Source organism: Rhododendron vialii, chromosome 2a (assembly GCF_030253575.1).
Source record: "Rhododendron vialii isolate Sample 1 chromosome 2a, ASM3025357v1".
Taxonomy (NCBI): Eukaryota; Viridiplantae; Streptophyta; class Magnoliopsida; order Ericales; family Ericaceae; genus Rhododendron; species Rhododendron vialii.
In genome coordinates this window covers 29,481,012-29,501,367 of record NC_080558.1, presented here as the reverse complement: position 1 = coordinate 29,501,367, position 20,356 = coordinate 29,481,012, and the positions used below count along the sequence as shown (strand labels likewise).

Below are 20,356 nucleotides of genomic sequence, written 5' to 3'. Positions count from 1 at the left end.
TTCCTTCAACTAGTTGATTAGAAACTAACTAAGTTGGCCAAGTAGGACTTCTAGTCAAGATTTAACATCTAAGAGGACTAAAACCTAATTAGGACGGATTACCAGAAATTACCAAGAAAATCATCAAGCCATTCAAGAGAAAATAAAAAATTTGAAATACAACGAGATTTTTATTTATAGAAAATCGGAGTTGTTACAATTCCAATAAAGATACCATGATGAGAAACCTAAATCCTAAGGGATTAAGGAATGTTGATGATAAATAAGTGTAAAATGCTAAAGATACATTTGATCAAAGACGGGTAAAGATTCCTAGCTAAGGCGGGACACCCATGGATTCCTAGCTAAGGCAGGACTCCATGTTCCTCAATGAGGTAATCCGGAATCTATAAGATACAGTCCTACGAGGACTCAACCTCCTATCAAGATGCCTATAAATATAACGGTAGAACTCCATAAAGGTACACGCAACTTATAACCGAGAATCTCAATTCTCTCACCATACAGCAAGTTCTTTACTGACTTAGGCATCGGAGGGTGGTTGGCACGCCACCACACCGGTGACTTGAGCTCTTACTTTGTTTTTTAGGATCAGGTCGGAGCTAGAGACAAAGCTGATTCATCAGGGTATAATTAATTAATTGACTGTGTGAGAGCTTCTCTGTTTGTAATTACTAATTGTGGAGAAAGACCGACCTCGTCAAATTTATTCCAATGCATTGGAATGCATCCCTCCAAATTAAAAAAAAATATTAAAATTCAGACAGTACGTGTCACATATGATGCAGCATTATTGGTACCTCCATGTGATGATGTGATCGGTACATTGAATTGAGATCTCACGATTAATATTTGTATTTTATATGTACGCGTGAAATTAATGCACCAATCTAACTTCCCAACTGTAAAATCCCAAAATATTGCCACCCATTTTAATTGAATCTAGCTATATATAGCCCGTCTCCTTTAGCCATTTAGTTTCATCACATAATAATATCAGTGCAATTTGCTTCTCTATAGATAGATAAGATCATTAGTGTTATATATATATATATTTTTTCCTTAAGCCATGATGGGTTGTGGGCTTAAGCAATGGTGGGTGGTACTGTTTGTGGCGGTGATTATGGGTTTTGAGTATGGCGTGGCTAAGGCACAGCCTCAAGTGCCATGTTACTTCATATTTGGGGATTCATTAGTGGATAATGGGAATAATAATAATATAGCATCTTTGGCAAGAGCCAATTACTTGCCTTATGGGATTGATTTCCCCGGCGGACCAACTGGGAGGTTTTCTAATGGCAAAACTACTGTTGACGTCATTGGTCAGCGCGCGCTCTCGCTTTGTGTTTAGACTTTGGATACTCTGACATAGTATAAGATGTATATGAAAGCATGTTTATGTGTAATTAGGGAGTTGAGTTTGCGCTAACTTAACTTATTTTTGAATCTGTGAATTATTTTATTGTATGAGTTTTTATTTTATTTTCTAATCATAATATTTACCTTTTCGAATGAATATTCTCAAAACCAACAGAACATAGAAACGACAAAACTGAGTCACACTTAATAAGTTAGGCAAAACCCTCTTTAAACATAAAGATGCCAATAATTGTTTGACATGGAAGAAATAATCATTATCATAGAGATACATTTGAAATCATTACAAATAGAAAAGAAATGCATTGAATTTTACCTATTTACCAAAACAAAAACACACAAAAAAAAAAGAATTTTAGCTTCTTCCAATTAGTATCTTCGACCATCAATAGCTAGAAAAAAAAAAACTGTCGATTTTCCGAATATACCAAGAAATTACATATTGGCAGTGACAAACTAATTAATTTCTTGATGATCTACAGCTGAGCTATTGGGATTCGACGATTACATTCATCCATATTCAAGTGCAAGAGGTCAAGACATACTCAGGGGAGTCAATTATGCCTCTGCAGCCGCTGGAATTAGAGATGAAACTGGCCAACAACTGGTATTTTACAAAATGCCTTGTTTGAGAAATAATTGTGAGCGAACTTTCTATAACATTTTTGAAAGATAAATTAAATACGTACCGGTATACACAACGGAAATAAGACCGGACTAATCTCTAGCCATTGCTATTCAAGTTGAACACCGAACACACATGCACTAGATTTAGGTGTCTTCTAACCTATGCATGACTTGAGAGTACCTAAATTTCATAGAAATCATAGGCTTATAAAATGCTAGGTTAGGGGCCCATAATCTTCTTCAAGAAACATTATAGTTTCCCTCCATCATGAAAACTTAAACTTACAAATAATGGAGATGGTGGAAAGCCAAGAGCTTTGAAACCACAACTACAAACATAATGTAAGTGGGCAATCCCTTAATCACCCATGTGACTAAGTCTCTGGGGCCTTAAAAATATTTCTTACAATTTTTTCTCAAGTGCATTAATTAAATTACTGCTAAAGTTTTATGAGTTCCCACTGTCTCCCATAAGTGTCCCCAATTAAAAATTAACTGAAATAATTAAACACGCTACCTAAGATGTCAGACACGTGTCTAGCCGTTTCCCATATTGGACACGACGATACCTCGACCTCTAAAGGTGTCGGTACTACATAGATTTTTATTGACAAGCTTGGCCATGAGCATATGTAAGGCAACAAATATGTCACAACAATAGTGACAACAATAAGAACATTACTTGGATCTAGAAAATCAGAGTCACTTAAGTCTGGCACTTGGAGTAGTAAGCTTGAACGTAAAATTTTACTACACCATTTATAAGCGAACCACTCCTATAGCGCTCCAAAAATTTAAATTTTGAGTTTACATGTTTTATTGTTTTGAGTTCTAGTTATATTTCCTCCATCTCTTAATTTCTGTCAAAAAGTTTTGTTAGTCATTTGAGCTAACTAACTTTGTGATCACTTATTAGCAATTAGTTAACTCTTTTTTTTTTTTTAATGTTGTTTTCTTTAGGGTGCTCGGATTAGCATGAATGGGCAAGTAAATAACTACAAAAACACGGTATCACAAGTTGTGGACTTACTAGGGGATGAGGACTCAGCAGCTAATTATCTTAGCAAGTGCATATACTCTTTGGGACTAGGCAGCAACGATTATCTCAACAACTATTTCATGCCTGATACCTACTCGACAAGCAGACAATATACTCCTGATCAATATGCAGATGTTCTTATTCAACAATATTCTCAGCAAATCAAGGTCAGTACAAATCTATTTCATGTTTTTACTGTGCATGGTTTGATCATGTCCGGTACTTTTATGGGTTATGCTTGTATGATTTTTTTTTGTTGATCCTGTGCTTGTATGATTTACCAATGAATTTACTCAGGCGGATGAAAATTTTGAATGAATAAGCTAGCTCCCATGCCCAAACGTTAAAAACTGCCCAAAACTGCTCCTTTAAATCCCTAGCTTGATGCAACAAGTTTTTTTTTTTTCAAAACTTTAACTCACGTTTGTTGATACCAAATCAAACAAAACATAAAAAATGATGATTATCTCGCCCTAAAAAGCTCAATAACCACGAAGGAGGTCTAGCTTTCCAAGTCTTGGAATTAGAACCTCGCACATCATGACTTGCCAATTTATCGGCCACCACTTTTGTTGATCTCTGCACGAACTTGAACAAGCAACTTGCCAATCCTCAGATGTCCTCAATTATCACTTCCACTTCAATCGGCCACTGAATGTCCCTATTCAAAATCCGAACAACTTGTTGCGAGTCTCCCTCAACCACGACCGTATCCATGCCCAGAACTTGTGCAAACTCCATATATAGCAGCCCACCACGCCACGCCCCTGCCTCTGCGCACAACACAGAACCCACCATCCCCAAATTTACCCGCTCGAGCAGCCACAAATCTGCCATATGCATCACGCACCACAATTCCTGCCCCTGCCGGACCCTCGCCTGCCCATTTCCTTAATCAAGCTCCATCCACATTAATACTTCGGGGCATTTATTGGTAGGTCCAAAATTCGCCCTTGGCTCAAAATAAGAACTGTCCCCAATAAACATTCGGTTCAAAATTTAAAAGAATGCGAATAATTATTCCAAAATAACCTTCATAACACGCACGATGAAGCCGACCGGCTTCGACTCTCTTCTTGCCGATGTCGAGTTCTAGCCAAGTATTCACCGCCGCCGCAGGTGCCATTGATACCACCGTCCTTGCATCAAACACCGTCGTGGTGGACAGAGGCATCGTGGTTAACTTGTGATGTTTAACTGTGCAGAGTGTGGGTTTTGTAACACTATGAAATGTGGACGGCAATTTCCTTGATGTAGAAATTGGGTTTTTAGATTGCGTTCTAGCAAAATATTTTTAAAAAAAAAATTACCCAAAAAAATATATGAAAAAACTACTATACGTTTGGAAAATGCTTAAGAGTCACTTTACTTTGAAGTTTTGTACGATTTTTTTTCCCAAGGCATTATTTACTTCAGCCCTAATTAAGGATCTGATTAGTTGATTTTGTTAAGAGTTCACTTTTAGACATAGAAATTGTCAAATTGACGAGGGATGGTGGCAGCGGCAGCCGCAACAGCAGTGGAGGCGGTGGTGGTTGAAATTTCAACAATTTTCCAGTTAGAGGACTAAATAGGAATTCTTTGTCCTCAAACTATCATATATTCAATTTTACATGAATACGCTCCAAAAGTAACATTCATAACTCTTAGGTAATTTCTGCTTCAAAAATAGGAGGTGCACATTTAGTTTACAAGTATTTTTAAATGGTTTGTTACAAGTGACGGTGGATTCCGCTGAATAATGTTGTAGGTCATATCATCGCTCGTAAGAGATTATGTAAGAATGCATGTTCCCTATTTCCAAAAAAAAGGTTTTTTCCCCTGCTTTGTTTAACTCTTATCTTTTTGTTGTTGTTTAATCTGTGGAAATAGACATTGTATCAATTCGGAGCAAGGAAATTCGTGTTGATCGGAGTGGGCCAGATTGGATGTAGCCCAAATGAACTGGCCCAAGGTAGCCCAGATGGCTCGACATGTGTACAGAAAATCAACGATGCAAATCAGTTATTCAATAGCAGACTCAGATCTCTAGTTGATGATCTCAACAACAACAATGCTGATGCCAAATTCATCTACATCAATGCTTATGGCATTTTCCAAGACATTATTGCCAGACCTTCGTCTTTCGGTAAGTGTGTTAAATACCAAAAATCCGTAGATATATATTTTTTATCTATCTATCTACTATCATATACCCGTAGATTTTTTTTAATCTATCTACTATTATACGAATTGCGTAATTACATGTGCTACTCTCTCTTTCTCAAAAAATATCTAAAAATTGCTCTACTTCACACACTTTTTCCTCTCCATATTTGCTCTCTTAGAAGAACTCAAAATTATAGTAATTGCGCTCATCTTTCTCTATTTATTGTATTAGAAAATCTCCAAATTCGTAATTACTATGAAATGATTTGTTAATATCAAGATTCCAAACATAAACCTTTGAATTAAAGGTCGAAAATTGACTTAAAGTTATGTACCCAAATTGAGGATTCAGTTTTCATTTTAAATCTAAGAATTTAGACAAGATGGTTCTTAATAGTGAATTTCCATGAGTATTTTGGATTTTAGGTTTTAGGGTTACCAATGCCGGGTGCTGTGGTGTCGGAAGAAACAACGGTCAAATTACATGTCTCCCATTTCAAACTCCATGCCCAAATAGAAATGAGTACATATTTTGGGATGCATTCCATCCCGGTGAAGCTGCAAATATTATTATTGGGAGAAGATCTTATAGTGCAGAATCTCCCTTTGACTCGTATCCGATGGATATTCGTCGCTTAGTTCAACTCTAAAGATAGAGATTGCACTTGTTGCAACCGTGTTGTTCAATTTTAGTAGAGATATATGTACCACTTTTTGTTGTTGTTACACTTGTTATTTCTTATTGTTGAAAGGGATGTCATAATGTTTCATGGCAACTTACAATGAAGAGCCTATTTCCAATTTTGTGTAAAAGTTTGATTTATGTTGAGAGGAAATCTATTAGTGTCAAGTGCTATTGATATTTTATTGTTACAGGCTGATAGCAATTTAATTTTCAATGGCATTTAACTAATACTTGATATTATCTCCAAATTTGTCGAAGTTCTGACTTTGATGCGGCTCGAACTTGGTTGATGATTTTTGTTGTTGTTGTGCTCAGTTTAATTAGTTAGATATTTTTAATATATATTTATGACATCACAGTTTGATTCTGATTTTACCGCGGTTGAACCAGTGATCCATCCATCCGATCTTTTCTCCAGTTTGCTCACCGATCTAGTTCTCAAAACATTGAGCCACCACATCTGAATTAAGTAGTAGTAGTAGTTAGTCGTAGGGTAAACGTTTCCCAAAGCTCAATTTCCTCACGTTGGCATTTAATTACGAAGACCAACAGACTTCAACTAGTTTGGCAACACTGTTCAACACGTGCAACTGCAACGCGTGGAGGCTGTAAGTTGGAACCACCATACGTACGCATATGAAATTAGCCGGGTACGTAGTGAATAATTTACCTACTTGTGAATGGCAGGTAACAATTGGCTGTTTGTTAGAAGTGATAATAATTTACAAACCTGTACGGCTGTACCATACCCAGGTACACAGGTTGTTCGATCACTATGCAATGCAGTGGTTGGTACTGAAATTAACATAAGTGTTTTTGCATTGGTTCGGTTTAATCTGGTTCAACCATTACGCTGGTGGGTTTGATTCACAAAGTTCTTAAGCAGAAGGGATCGAGTAAGGAAACTGATTGAAAAACAAACTTGCATCGACCTGGGATCGGCTATTTTTTTACTAAAATCTTGTGCTAATCTGGAAATGGTTAGGAGCCGAAATCGGACTGTATCATTCATCCTAACACCTACTCTTTGTCAGGAGAAAGTATAATTAATTAGGCACAGATCTGTATTATCCCATCGTTCAGCAAGACACTGTATTTCAACTAGCTACTTCAAAAACCATTCTCTTTTTGGTTTTTTATGTTTTAGCAGGTTTTAAGTGAGTGACTACATTCTAACCAGCAAAAATAACCCCACGTGGTCCAGTAGTTGGTTGAAGCCTTGGAAAGTACTAATATTCCCAATTTATTTTTTGAGTATATATACATTTTTGCTTCCATCCTTTTTCCCATTGTCCACAAAAGTAGTACTTTCTCTCTAATATATTTTCTCCATTGATGGCTACCCTTAACCTTTGGCTTCAGGTGTCACTGTTGTCATTGCTTGCAACGTTCCAGTCCTCTGTTTTTGGTGAATCACAAGTGCCTTGTTTCTTCATCTTGGGGGACTCTTTGGTCGACAATGGCAATAATAATAACCTCGAAACCACCGCAAAAGCAAATTACCCACCTTATGGCATTGATTTTCCGGAAGGACCAACAGGACGATTCTCCAACGGCAAAAATATAGCAGATATCATCTCTCTCTCTCTCTCTCTCTATTTCTTTGATTACTTGTCTTTTTAGAGCCTCTCGTGTCCAATCTTCATTTTGGAGAACAGAGTCATTCCAAACCGAGAGTGTTTTATTTCCGGTTGTGCTGTAAAGAGCGTGTTTACAACACCAACCAATCACAGCCGTTTATTTGCGCAATTAATGGCTAAGATTCGTTTTCAATTATGACCAGTCATAATTAACTCTTCCCTAAAAAAGTTTCATTAACATCTTATCCGTCCAAATTACTTTTAAACAATTACGATTGAGTGCTGTAAACACAGTCAGAAATAAGATTTTCTCATCCAAACCACCTCAATTTCGATCATCCAAAGAAAGATCGGCCCACTTTGGAACCTCTATATATGAAGACTCCTACCAAAAATTGATATGGATCTTCCATTTATTAAAAAATGCAAATAGTAGTAATGTATAAAATATTAGGCTTTGCCCGTGCCTACGGCACTACCCCATGTTGACATGGCTGATTACCTGGGAAAAAAATTGATGGCATTTTTGTAATAAATTTGAAAGAGTGTGCGTACATTCTTAAGATTAGAAGAACACACATACGCCATTGGATCAATTTAATCCTAGCCATTGCAATAACTTATCTTTTGGGAGGTCTACACCCTTCTGTTTTGTATTATAGATTATTGTAGATATAGATATAGATTGGTACCATTGAGAAGGTTTCGAGAATACCTTCGAAATGACCCCTACATTAATTTGATATACTTAGCAAATATATAAATTATCAGTAATAACTAAGATAATGGAGCTACTCAGCCAAAAAAAAGATATTAATTAATGGAGAGAGCTACTGTTGTATTTTGATAAGAAATGAGGACGGAAATAAAGAATTGGAATTTGGAGTGTGTATAAATAAATGCACTTTTTGAATTAATACACATTATTTTTGTGGTCTCTAAAATCGAAAATTGAGAGAGTTTGGAGATTCATGTTATTAACTAGGACGTGCTTGCATAATGGGTTTAATTTGCGTTACGTGTTCGACTGTAGATTAAAGGGGTTGTTTGATAGAAACTAAAAATTGAAAGCTAAAAAATTAAGTACTAAAAATTGAATTTTTTAAGCTGAAAAGCTATTTGATAAATATATTAAGTATTGAATTAAAAAATAATGAATTAACTTTAGTTTCGATTCTCTCTTAATTTACTAATAGTCACAATATACTTATAGTAATGGTGGAATGGTGATTGTGGTGGTGGTGGGTTGGTGGTGACAGAACGAGGGTGGGGGTGGAGTGGTGGGGGAGGGGATGGAGTGAGTGTCGTGGTGGTGTTGGAGTGGTTGTGTAATGGTGGGGTGGCGATGGAGTGATGCTGGTGTAATGGTGGCAATGAGTGATGGCGGTAGAGTGGTAGTTGTAGGGGGATGAAAACAATTGATGCCTTCTGATCAACTGGATTGCAACGGCTTTCTCGTGCCTCTTCACCGGAACCCTAATTCGTCGTCGGAACCCTAATCTGCAAAATAGACAGGGGGTGAGCGCACCTCTGCCTCTCGTGGCAAAGGCCCTCCGATGCCTTTGTTAGTATCACGTACTAGCAGTCAAACCCTAATTATCAGTGGGAAAGCAAGAATGCAAAGTATTGCGTACCTTTCACCTCTAGGTTTACCTCATATTTATAGATTTATGGATGCTTGCTGTCCAAGCATTCCTGTTGCCCTAGGATTCCCAACTCGTATAGGAAACCCAGGATATCAAAGATTCTCGTTTCCTTTATCAGTTTACTAGGAAAAGAGTCCTCTTTGGATTCTTTTCCATAATGAGCTGAACATCCCATACTCGTTGGGTACTTTTCTCAGATCCTATATTCTTGGGATCTTATCCCTTAACGGAATACAACTGTTTCTGGATCCTTCCAGAGTGTTCTTTTTATTCCAACATCTGATTGGATTTCTTTATCTGTTCGGCTTTCTCATCGCCGAACAGAATGTCTGGACCAATCACTTCACTTGTAACTGGTCCTTAAGCTCGTACAATCTTCCTGGACCATTAACTTCTCATGTCACTGGTCCATATTGCCGAACATTTGTTTAACACGATGACTGTCATGTCTATATTCAAACTATGGTCCCACGTACCATTTATTCGGATATTGATTGCATTGCCTTAAACCCGTGATCACTCGTATCACAAGCTGGGTTCTTTACATCATCTGTTCGGCTGTATCATAACCGAACAGTCGGCTTGGACCATCTACTTCACATGTAACTGGTCCAATGTAATCAGAATGTCTCTAACTGCTGAACAGTCTATTTATAGCCATGACTTCTCATATCATTGGTCCATATCGCTGTTCAGCGAACTTCCCGACGGTAAGTCCTGTCGTACTTACCAATCCCTCCCGAATATCACGTGTTCGGCAACTAGATGTATGTTCTCGGGAATACCTCCCTACAATTGCTCCCCAGCTTCATCTTGTTACCACTGTTCGGGGGCAATATATATGAAGCTTAGAAACAAAAAATTTATTTAGATCAGAATCTTCTGATCCCGTGCAGTCATAATTTCAATATTTCATTGATGCCTTTTGGCGCCTCTGTCATTATACCATCTCGGGGTAAATGACTCCACGTGGCACATTTCGTATTCCTAGCATTAATTTCGAACTGACGTTCTATGAAACGGCGTCAGAACGGTTTCTGCTTTCCGTCACTTTAACCTGTAACGGCGTGAGAGGAGACGTTTCATCTCTGTCTCTTGCTTTTAAACCCCTAAAAGGGCGCTGTTTTGGGTTTTTACCCACAATATAACTTGAACTTTCAGTTTCTTCTCTCTCTAAGCCTTCCGCCATCACCGCCGTCTGCAAACTCGATTGCACTCCAGGGAATCGTCACAGTATTCTTGTAAGATTTCTCGTTCTCACTCCATTTCGTCTGCTTAGATTTTCATCTGAGATCTCATTCTCAGATTCGTGGGTCGTTTCTAGGGTTTCATTTCGTACCTATTTCCATTTTTTCTCCTTTTCTAAATATACTCATGGCGGATGACAACCCTCCTAGACCCAGTAAGTTTAGGAAGCTTTGTGATACCCCTGCTGCCATGGCGGCATTTAGAGAAAAATACAATATTCCTGAAAACGTAGGGCTTGAACTCGCCCCATTAGGAGCGTATAGGGATGCTGGATCGTGGGATAGAATGTGTATCCCAATCGTGTCCATTGTCGAAGGCGGGGTCCGTTTCCCCTTTCATCCATTACTTCGCCAGATTTTAAGCTGGAACCATCTTACACCCATGCAAGTTTCTACGAACGTTTTCAGACTGATAATGGGGACTATAGCCCTAAATGGGATTCTAGAGACCAATTTAGGAATCTGGGACATCCAGTGGTGGTATAGTATAGTACTAAACCCTGAGTACAATACTTACTACTTCAAAGTTAGGAGGGCAGAGAAGCGCTTCGTGCTCAATCTGCCAGATTCTGCTCGTGACCACGAGATCGACTTCCTCTATGTGACTGGAGCATTCGAGCCTTTAGGGGAAGATGGCCGAGTGCTGGGGCTCCATTGCCCCCACATATGGGGCTATCCACGTATGCTCTTGATTTTCCCCTTTTACAATTCTTCATTTACTGCTTTCTCATAGCTTTTTCATGTACTAAATTTGGTTTTTCAATTTGAATTTTGCAGCTGAAAACGTTAATCATCGTCCCAGACGTACACCAAGCAACATTCGAACAGAGGACATTAACAAAGTCCTAAAATATAAAGGCGTGCCTGGTACCCGAACAGCTGGTCGGGGTCATGACGCTGACGTGCTTCTGGGATACGATCCTGCGTACAGAGGTGTCATCGACAGGAGGCTTGCTCATCCCAGCACTAGTGCTGCATCTACATCAACTGCTCCTCAACCTAGGAGCACAAGAGCTAACGCAGGAGTAACTGTAACTGGTCAACTGGGTGAAATCCCTATTTCCGAAGGAGTTCCGTTACCTCGAGTTAGAGTTCGAAGATCCAGACAGGTTATTCCTCTTCAACCCGAACAGCCAGTATTGAATCTTGACACCAGTCAATCATCCTCTTCAGGTTACTCTCAATCTCCTCCTAACTCAAGCACCATGACACGTCAGCCTTTAAACCTCAGCTCTCTCCTCACCGTCTCTTCTCGGGGACGGGGATCTGGTCGGGTAGCTTCCATAGGGAACGCCCCTCCTGCACCCCGTCGTAACAGAGGAGGTTCGACTCGCTCCACTTCATCTCGTGAAGTGGATACTACCATAGAGGCCAGTGATGCCCACAGAGACAAACAGCCTAGATCAGAAGATCCAACTGGTACTGCTTCTCAAGCAGATACCGAAACACATCACCCTATTTCACCAACTACCCAAGTACTTCCTCAAACATGGACTCCTCTATTCACTAGAGGAGACCGTCCCGTTCACGTCGGGGACAGTGCTAGTTCATCGGAAACAGCACTTGCTCTGGCCGAAGGGTTGCTACTCCCTGTTGACTTACAGAAAGAGTCTTCGTCTCCCCCTGATCGGCTTGTGTCCACTGGTCTCGTCAGTGGAATCAAGGTAACAAAAACTTCTCTTTTAAAGCTCCATTTTTGTAATATTTAAGAAAAAAGTTACTCACGTTTTGGTATTGCTATAGTTTATCCAAAAAATGGTCGTACTGGGCCAAAAATTCCAGGAAGCTGAAGGCGAGAGGATCAGGCTTTTAAATGACAACACCAGGCTGATCCGAACAGTCACGAGATTAGAGAGGGAGAGAGATAAAGCTAAAGCTGATTTGTTTGAGACAAAGGGCAAGCTTGAGACCACGGAGGAGAGCCTTCACCAAGTTTTGGCCGAGATGGACAGCACCAAAAAGGCATCCTTTGAAGATGGTTATCAGAAGGGTTTTGACGCCACAACTACAAGTTATGTCGAACAGATGCCTGATATTCAAGATCAAATCTGGATCGCATGCTAGGAGGCATGCTTTACAAAGGCAGGAGTTGCTGAGGATTCTCCCCTATGGGTTGAGAATGATCTACCAAGTCGCCAAGTTGCAGCTCCAACAGATGATGTTGATCAACAGATTGACGACTTTGCAGATGTTGATGAAGAAATACAAGTTGAATCACAAAATGACATTGTGCAATCATCTGTTCTGGAAGTGACCACTGAGATTGTTATCCCAGAGGTACAAACTGTTACTGCTGTTGCTGAGGCTGATGTCCCTCCTGTGGTTCAGAACCTGGATTAAGATAGTAAACAGGTAGTTTTTAAAAATCATCCGGCTGGTCTTGCATGACCATAGCCTTCTTTACCCTGCGTGGTACCAGTACTATCAATACTTTATTTTACAACAGGTATTTGGCCCTTCATGGCATAACTTTTATGTTTTGCTCGGCTCCCCTCGTTTCTGGAGCATCAGTGTAATCTAAGTATTTCGTACTTTGATCAATTTAATCATATGTGTCATTTGTTTGCATAAGTATTTGTACTTTAAGCAAATCCTACAAATATGATTATTTGTACTGAATCTAAGTTTCACGTACTTAAAAACATTTGTTTCCCAGTGTCTCATACTGTTTTCAAGTTTTAGTACATACAAGTGTATTCATACTTGTATTCGTCTTCAAATCTTTCAAGTATTTTCGTACAAACACTTGTAAGGTTCATATAATCATATAGGTGTTCTTTTAGTTTCACATACTTAAGAACAGATATTTATAAGTTTTACGTATTTTAACGTTTTTAAGTTTCTCGTACTTGAATAGATGTGGCTAACATATACTCGTTATGTTTTCAAGCCATGCCAATAAACGTTTACAAGAGTCTCGTACTTGCATTCGTTAAGTTCCACGTAACTTCTTTGATCCGAAGTAGTTCTAAGTATCACGTACTTAGAACTACTCATGTGTTGGATAACATTTAAGTTTTCTCGTACTTTAAAAATCCATACAAGTGTTTCATACTTGTTAAGTATCACGTACTTACACAAAAACGCCAAAGTATCACGTACTTAAAGTTTTGAAAATCTTACAAGTGTTTCATACTTGTGTTTCAGTTTCACGTACTGAACTGTATACCCTGCTCCCCAATACGAATGAGGGAAACTAATCTCGTAGTTCGTATTTAAAACAAATACCAATATTCTAAATTATGAGAACATAACAATTATACTAAAAAAGTGATTTTATTCATAATCGGTAAAACTCAAGAGGGCGTTTCTTCGTACCCCTTGCAACTAAAATATAGAACAAGGGAATTATATTCATAATTCCCACACAATCACGTAGTGCAAATCTAAAACAGAACTGAATGCTTCTTTTAAACAAAGAATTTTCGTAGATTATGGACATTCCAAGGCCTCGGAATTGGATTACCATCCAAATCTACCAATCTATAGGCCCCTATGCCTACAATCTCAGTCACTCGATACGGACCTTCCCAATTTGCCCCCAACTTGCCTTCATTGGCCACCTTGGTGTTGCCGAGCAGTTTTCGTAGTACGAGGTCCGCAACACCAAACTCTAGAGGGTGAACATGCTTATTGTAGCTTTTCATCAGCTGTTCTTGGTAAGAAGCAAGATGTACCAAGGCTTTTTCTCTCCTCTCCTTGGCAAGGTCAAGCTCGATTTGAAGGGCCCTGTCATTGCTTCCACTTTTAACCAAAACAGTCCTGTTGGTTGGCAGGCCCACCTCCAGAGGTATGACAGCCTCTGTTCCATAGGCCAATGAATAGGGGGTCTCTCCCGTAGACCTCCTAGGCGTTGTTCGATGAGCCCACAGAACTAATGGTAACTCGTCAGGCCACTTTCCCTTAGCTTTGTCCAGTCTTTTCTTCATTCCATCAAGGATAGTTTTATTAGACGCCTCTGCTTGCCCATTACTCTGAGGGTAGGCTGGGGTGGAATAATAATTTTTTATTCCATACTGGGCACAAAAAGCCTTGAATTTCTTCTGGAATTGGGATCCATTGTCCGTGATCAATGAATAAGGGACCCCAAAGCGAGTGATGATGCTTTTCCACACGAACCTTTCTATCATAGGCTTAGTGATTTTGGCCAGTGGTTCTGCCTCAATCCACTTTGTAAAATAATCAGTTGCTACAAGCAGGAATTTTCGATTCCCAGTTGCTTTGTGCAATGGACCCACGATATCCATCCCCCATAGAGCAAAAGGCCAGGGACTTATCAAAGGCACCAGATCTTCGGCGGGTGTTCGAATCATTGGTGAGAATTTTTGACACTTCTCACAAATCTTCACATACACCTTTGCATCTTCTTGCATGTGTGGCCACCAGTAGCCTTGAGTAATTGCTCGGTGGGCAATAGATCTGCCTCCAGCATGGCTTCCACATGTTCCCTCGTGGATTTCATGAAGGAACTTTTGTACCATCTCAGGATGTACACATAGTAAATATGGGCTTGTAAAGGATTTCCTGTACAATTTTCCCTCTGGGGACAGCCAAAACCTAGCAGATTTGACCCTTATCTTGTGGGCCTCCTTTTTGTCAGAAGGGAGTATCTCGTCTCGTAAGAACTCCATGATTGGGTCCATCCAACTTGGTCCTTGGTTCACGTCCAAGACCAAGTCTACACTCCTCCCAATGCTCGGCTCATTTAGATATTCTACTGCCACCCTTCTTTTGAACTCAGTTGGTACAGCTGCAGCCAACCAAGCTAAGGAATCTGCATGAGCATTCTGTCCTGAACTTATTTGCTCAATATATACCCTCTCGAAGGTATCAAGCAAGTCCTTGGCTGCCTGCACGTAGGCCACCATCTTTTCATTTCGAGTCTCGTACTCGCCGGACAGCTGATTCACAACAAGCTGGGAATCACAATACACCCTGACCCGTTCTGCTTTAAGAGTCTTTGCAGTTCTTAATCCAGCCAAGAGTGCCTCATATTCAGCCACATTATTCGATGCACTGAATCCAAGCCGAACAGATAGTTCAATCAGAACTCCTTGAGGAGGAAAAAGGACAACCCCAATTCCAGAACCAGTATTACATGCTAATCCGTCAACGAATAGCTTCCACTCCATGGGATCCTGTTCGGCTGCAGGTTGATCCTCCATGGATGATGTCTCAGTCACCTGTTCCTTTCTCGTAGGAGGTAGGGGAGCCACAGTAGGTGAAAATTCTGCCACAAAATCTGCCAACACTTGGCCCTTGATTGTTGTGCGTGGCTGATATTCGAGATCGTACTGGCTTAACTCCACGGACCATGTCGAGATCCTTCCCGAAAAGTCTGCCTTTCGTAACAATGATTTTAATGGAAACTCAGTATAAACCACAACCTTATGGCTTTGGAAGTAATGTGGCAATTTCCTTGTGGCTGTCCTAAGTGCCAGGACAAGTTTTTCTAAAGGCAGATATCTCGTCTCTGCATCCAATAATGTCTTGCTAACATAATAAATAGAGATTTGCTCGATCCCCAAATCCCTCAACAGAACTGCACTTACTGCATGCTCGAAAACAGCTAAGTACAGAATTAAAGACTCACCTGGTTGTGGAGTTGACAACAGTGGGGGTTCGGCCAGGTACTTCTTCAGGTCCTGGAAAGCTTGCTCACATTCTGCTCCCCATTCAAATCCCTCCCTCTTTTTTAATAGCTGAAAGAAGGGTCTGCACTTGTCACTTGACCTGCTGATGAATCTGTTAAGTGCTGCTGCCATTCCAGTCAGCCTCTGGACTTCCTTGGTAGTTTTGGGACTCTGTAGTCTCTGCAAGGCATCAATCTGATCGGGATTTGCCTCTATCCCTCTCATGGTTACCAAATGGCCCAGGAACTTTTCCGAACCAACTCCAAACGCACACTTCGAGGCGTTGAGTTTTAACTTGTATTTCCTCAAGATTTCGAACACCTCTTTTAAGTCAGTAATATGCCCTCCTCTTTCTCGACTCTTTACCACCATATCATCTATGTAAACTTCCAAAGTCTTCCCAATGAGCTTCTTGAACATAATGGTTGCAAGTCTTTGGTATGTAGCCCCAGCATTCTTCAGCCCAAACGGCATGACACTGTAACAGTATAACCCTCGTGGTGTGATGAACGAAGTCTTCTCTTGATCAGGTTCAAACATAGCAATCTGATGATATCCTCGATATGCATCGAGAAAACTCATTCGCTCGTAACCAGAGGTTGTATCAACCAATTGGTCAATCCTGGGCAAAGGAAAACTGTCCTTAGGACACGCTTTGTTTAGGTCTGTGAAGTCCACACAGACACGCCACTTCCCATTCTTCTTCTTTACCACAACAGTGTTGGATAACCACTCTGGGTAATAGACTTCACGTATTGCCTTGGCCTCCAGTAAACGATCGACCTCCTCAATCACTGCATCTACATGCTGCACGGCTGCCCTTTTCTGAATGATCGGCTTGTGTTGAGGGTCAATGTTTAAATGGTGACAGATCACATCTGCATCCACCCCGGGCATTTCCTCTGGCACCCATGCAAAAAATCAATATACTCCTTTAGAAATCTTATCGACTCAGCCTTTTCGTTTGCTGGTAGTGATTCCCCAATTAAAAAATATCTTTCAGGATCAGTCTCGTTGATCTGAATCTTCTCCAATCCTTCAACAACTTTTTCAGCCGGGCTTCTTCCAACATCCTTGATAGTTGGTTGATCCGGTGCTTCCAACGTATGAACATGGTGGACCTTTGGGGCTGTTTTAATGATGGAGATCAAACATTGTTGAGCCACTTTCTGATTGCCTCTGAGCATTTCAACTCCATTCGATCCTGGAAACTTCACCATCTGATGATAAGTTGAGGATACCGCCCTCATTTTGTGCAACCATGTCCTTCCTATAATCGCGTTATAGGAAGAGGGAACATCGACTACTAAGAAATCTGTCCTCAATACCACGGTTCCAGCCCGAACAGGTAGTGTTACCTTTCCAAGGGGCCAGACTGCTCCAGCACCGAAGTCGATCAGGGGTGTTGTAGATTGCTCTAAATCTGTTTGGGACAATCCCAGCTTCTTGAATGCATCGTAGTACAACACCTCTGTTCAACTTCCTGAGTCCACAAGGATCCTCTCAATGTCATATTCCCCAACTCGTAGGGTTACGACCAATGCATCGTTGTGGGGTATTTGAACCTCTCCAAGGTCATCATCACTGAATGCCAGGCTTTCATTGCACACATCAGTCTCTCGCCCTCTCTTGTTTCCCAATCGCATCACGTGCTGATCGTGCTTAACCTGTCTTTGCAACAGCCTCACCTCACTCCTCGTATAAGGTGCAGCCAACCCATGTATCATATGGATCATGCCTTTAGGGTTTTGCTCGTAACCCAGCTCCATAGCCTTCCCTTTCTCTTTAGGGTCCTCCTGGATAAACTCCTTGAGATAGCCCCGAGAAACCAAATCATCAAGGTGCCTCTTGTACATCTCACAATCCTCGGTCATGTGGCCCCAATCTTTGTGGTAACTGTAGTGCTGATTCGTAGCACGTTTTGCATCCTTGTCTCCGCCTAGACTCGGGGGCCACTTGAAATATGGCTGATTCTTTATTCGATAAAGAATCCTGTATATTGGTTCCTTCCAAACCGTAGTGATAGAAAAGAAAGCTTTTGGATCAGGAGCTTGCTTATCTTTATACGGTTCTTTCTTAGCCTGCCCATATTCCCTTCTCTCTCTATAAGTTTTGGGCTCTGGCTTCTCCACCTTTTTGGCCGGCACCTTCAGCTGTTCGGCAACTGTCCTGCCATCCTCACGGAGTATGTCATCCTCCATTCTGGCATGTTGCTCTATTCGTTCCATCAATTTAGCCAAAGTGGCTACTGGATGTTTATTCAATGATCGGCGCAGCTCTCCCCGAACAGGCAGACCAGTCTTGAAAGTAGCAATTGCGTACTCCTCACTGCAACTTTCAATCTCGTTGAAAGTTTCCCAGTACTTCTTTGCATAATCCCTGATCTGCTCGTTCTCCTCCTGCTTCATGGTGGAAAGACTCTCAAAAGTCAAAAGTCTTTGGGGCTTTTCTGCTTGTTAAGAACCGAGCAGTGAATTCCTCGGCCAACTGCCTCCATCCTCGTATGGATCGTGGGGCCAACTTATGAAACCAGGATAAAGCCACCTTGCCAAGACTGGAGGGAAACATCTTGCACAAGATGGAATCATCCCCTTCATGCATAAACATGGCCTGTTGATAATGCTGTATGTGAGCCACGGGATCCGTATTTGTCTCATAAAGTATGAACGCACCGTGCTTCACTCTGCTCGGCAATCTCGCTTCTTGTAGCCTTTTTGTAAAGGGGGAGGCTGCAATATTACTCAAGGCCTTGCGTGCTGCTTCTCGTGCAGTTACTGTCCCATCCTCTTGCTCCTTTGACTTGTGGGCCGAAGCCTTGACCCAATCAGCATCAGGTCTCTCGTACCTGTCTCGATGATGCTTCCTAGTTCCCTCCTCTTCGGGGGTGGAACTTCTATCTCTGCTCCTCCCTTTTCGTGAAGAAGCCTTTCTCTCGGGTGTTCGGCTTTTACTTCTTCTTCCCCTTTTTCGTGGAGAAGCCTTATAACGCCCTATAACAGGACTTCTGCTCCTTCTTCTTCGTGAATGGGTCTGCTTATGGACTACCAGCGTCCTTCCATCTCTTGGGGAATGCCTACGAGAGAGTCCAGAATCTTTTGGGTGCTCTCGTATCCGCTGCAACTCCTGTATCTCATACTCTCGTTTCTTAATCAAACAAGCATACTCCTCGATTTCTCCTCTCTTTTTATCTAGGAGGTCATTGTCATCGTGTATACTTCTTGAACGGATGTCTGACTCATCCCTTCGATGTGACCTACTCCTTCTCGTGGAGCCAGTAGTAGTTTTGTCTCCTTTTTCTTTGGAGCTACCTCTGTCATGTCTACCAATAGGCTTTCTCGGTGCGCCTGGTGGGGATTTATCTCTTCCCCCACCCAACTGGTCCTTCGGACTAAATGGAGTAGCTAGATCTTCTTCCATCATACTTATTTTTCAAAAGGGAACTGTTCGTTTCCCACAGACGGCGCCAATTGTAGGGGGATGAAAACAATTGATGCCTTCTGATCAACTGGATTGCAACGGCTTTCTCGTGCCTCTTCACTGGAACCCTAATTCGTCGTCAGAACCCTAATCTGCAAAATAGACAGGGGGTGAGCGCACCTCTGCCTCTCGTGGCAAAGGCCCTCCGATGCCTTTGTTAGTATCACGTACTAGCAGTCAAACCCTAATTATCAGTAGGAAAGCAAGAATGCAAAGTATTGCGTACCTTTCACCTCTAGGTTTACCTCATATTTATAGATTTATGGATGCTTGCTGTCCAAGCATTCCTGTTGCCCTAGGATTCCCAACTCGTATAGGAAACTCAGGATATCAAGGATTCTCGTTTCCTTTATCAGTTTACTAGGAAAAGAGTCCTCTTTGGATTCTTTTCCATAATGAGCTGAACATCCCATACTCGTTGGGTACTTTTCTCAGATCCTATATTCTTGGGATCTTATCCCTTAACGGAATACCACTGTTTCTGGATCCTTCCAGAGTGTTCTTTTTATTCCAACATCTGATTGGATTTCTTTATCTGTTCGGCTTTCTCATCGCCGAACAGAATGTCTGGACCAATCACTTCACTTGTAACTGGTCCTTAAGCTCGTACAATCTTCCTGGACCATTGACTTCTCATGTCACTGGTCCATATTGCCGAACATTTGTTTAACACGATGACTGTCATGTCTATATTCAAACTATGGTCCCACGTACCATTTATTCGAATATTGATTGCATTGCCTTAAACCCGTGATCACTCGTATCACAAGCTGGGTTCTTTACATCATCTGTTCGGCTGTATCATAACCGAACAGTCGGCTTGGACCATCTACTTCACATGTAACTGGTCCAATGTAATCAGAATGTCTCTAACTGCTGAACAGTCTATTTATAGCC

The 20,356-nt window shown here is 41.0% G+C and overlaps 2 protein-coding genes across 2 annotated transcripts in view; both read left to right on the top strand.

The window, feature by feature from the left end:
* The first annotated feature begins 1,007 nt into the window (after window positions 1-1,007).
* Window positions 1,008-6,072, top strand: LOC131316086 (GDSL esterase/lipase At5g45670-like). Its single transcript, XM_058345360.1, has 5 exons — window positions 1,008-1,322; window positions 1,860-1,984; window positions 2,965-3,210; window positions 4,916-5,171; window positions 5,618-6,072. The coding sequence occupies exons 1-5, from the start codon at window positions 1,070-1,072 to the stop codon at window positions 5,839-5,841; spliced, it is 1,104 nt and encodes a 367-aa protein (XP_058201343.1). The 5' UTR covers window positions 1,008-1,069; the 3' UTR covers window positions 5,842-6,072.
* Window positions 6,073-7,147: 1,075 nt separating this feature from the next.
* LOC131316088 (GDSL esterase/lipase At5g45670-like) overlaps window positions 7,148-20,356 on the top strand; it is a 105,226-nt gene continuing 92,017 nt past the window's right edge. The window contains exon 1 of the mRNA XM_058345361.1: window positions 7,148-7,453. Coding sequence (XP_058201344.1) covers window positions 7,212-7,453 — 242 coding nt within the window. The 5' untranslated portion in view covers window positions 7,148-7,211. The remainder of the gene's footprint in view (window positions 7,454-20,356) is intronic.

Bases quoted from the DNA above. Each gene is read 5' to 3' on its own strand.
- LOC131316086 (XM_058345360.1), top strand. From the start codon at position 1,070: ATGATGGGTTGTGGGCTTAAGCAATGGTGGGTGGTACTGTTTGTGGCG. The intron at 1,323-1,859 runs GTCAGCGCGCGC...GATGATCTACAG, and splicing joins AACTACTGTTGACGTCATTG to CTGAGCTATTGGGATTCGAC. The intron at 3,211-4,915 runs GTCAGTACAAAT...CTGTGGAAATAG, and splicing joins AATATTCTCAGCAAATCAAG to ACATTGTATCAATTCGGAGC.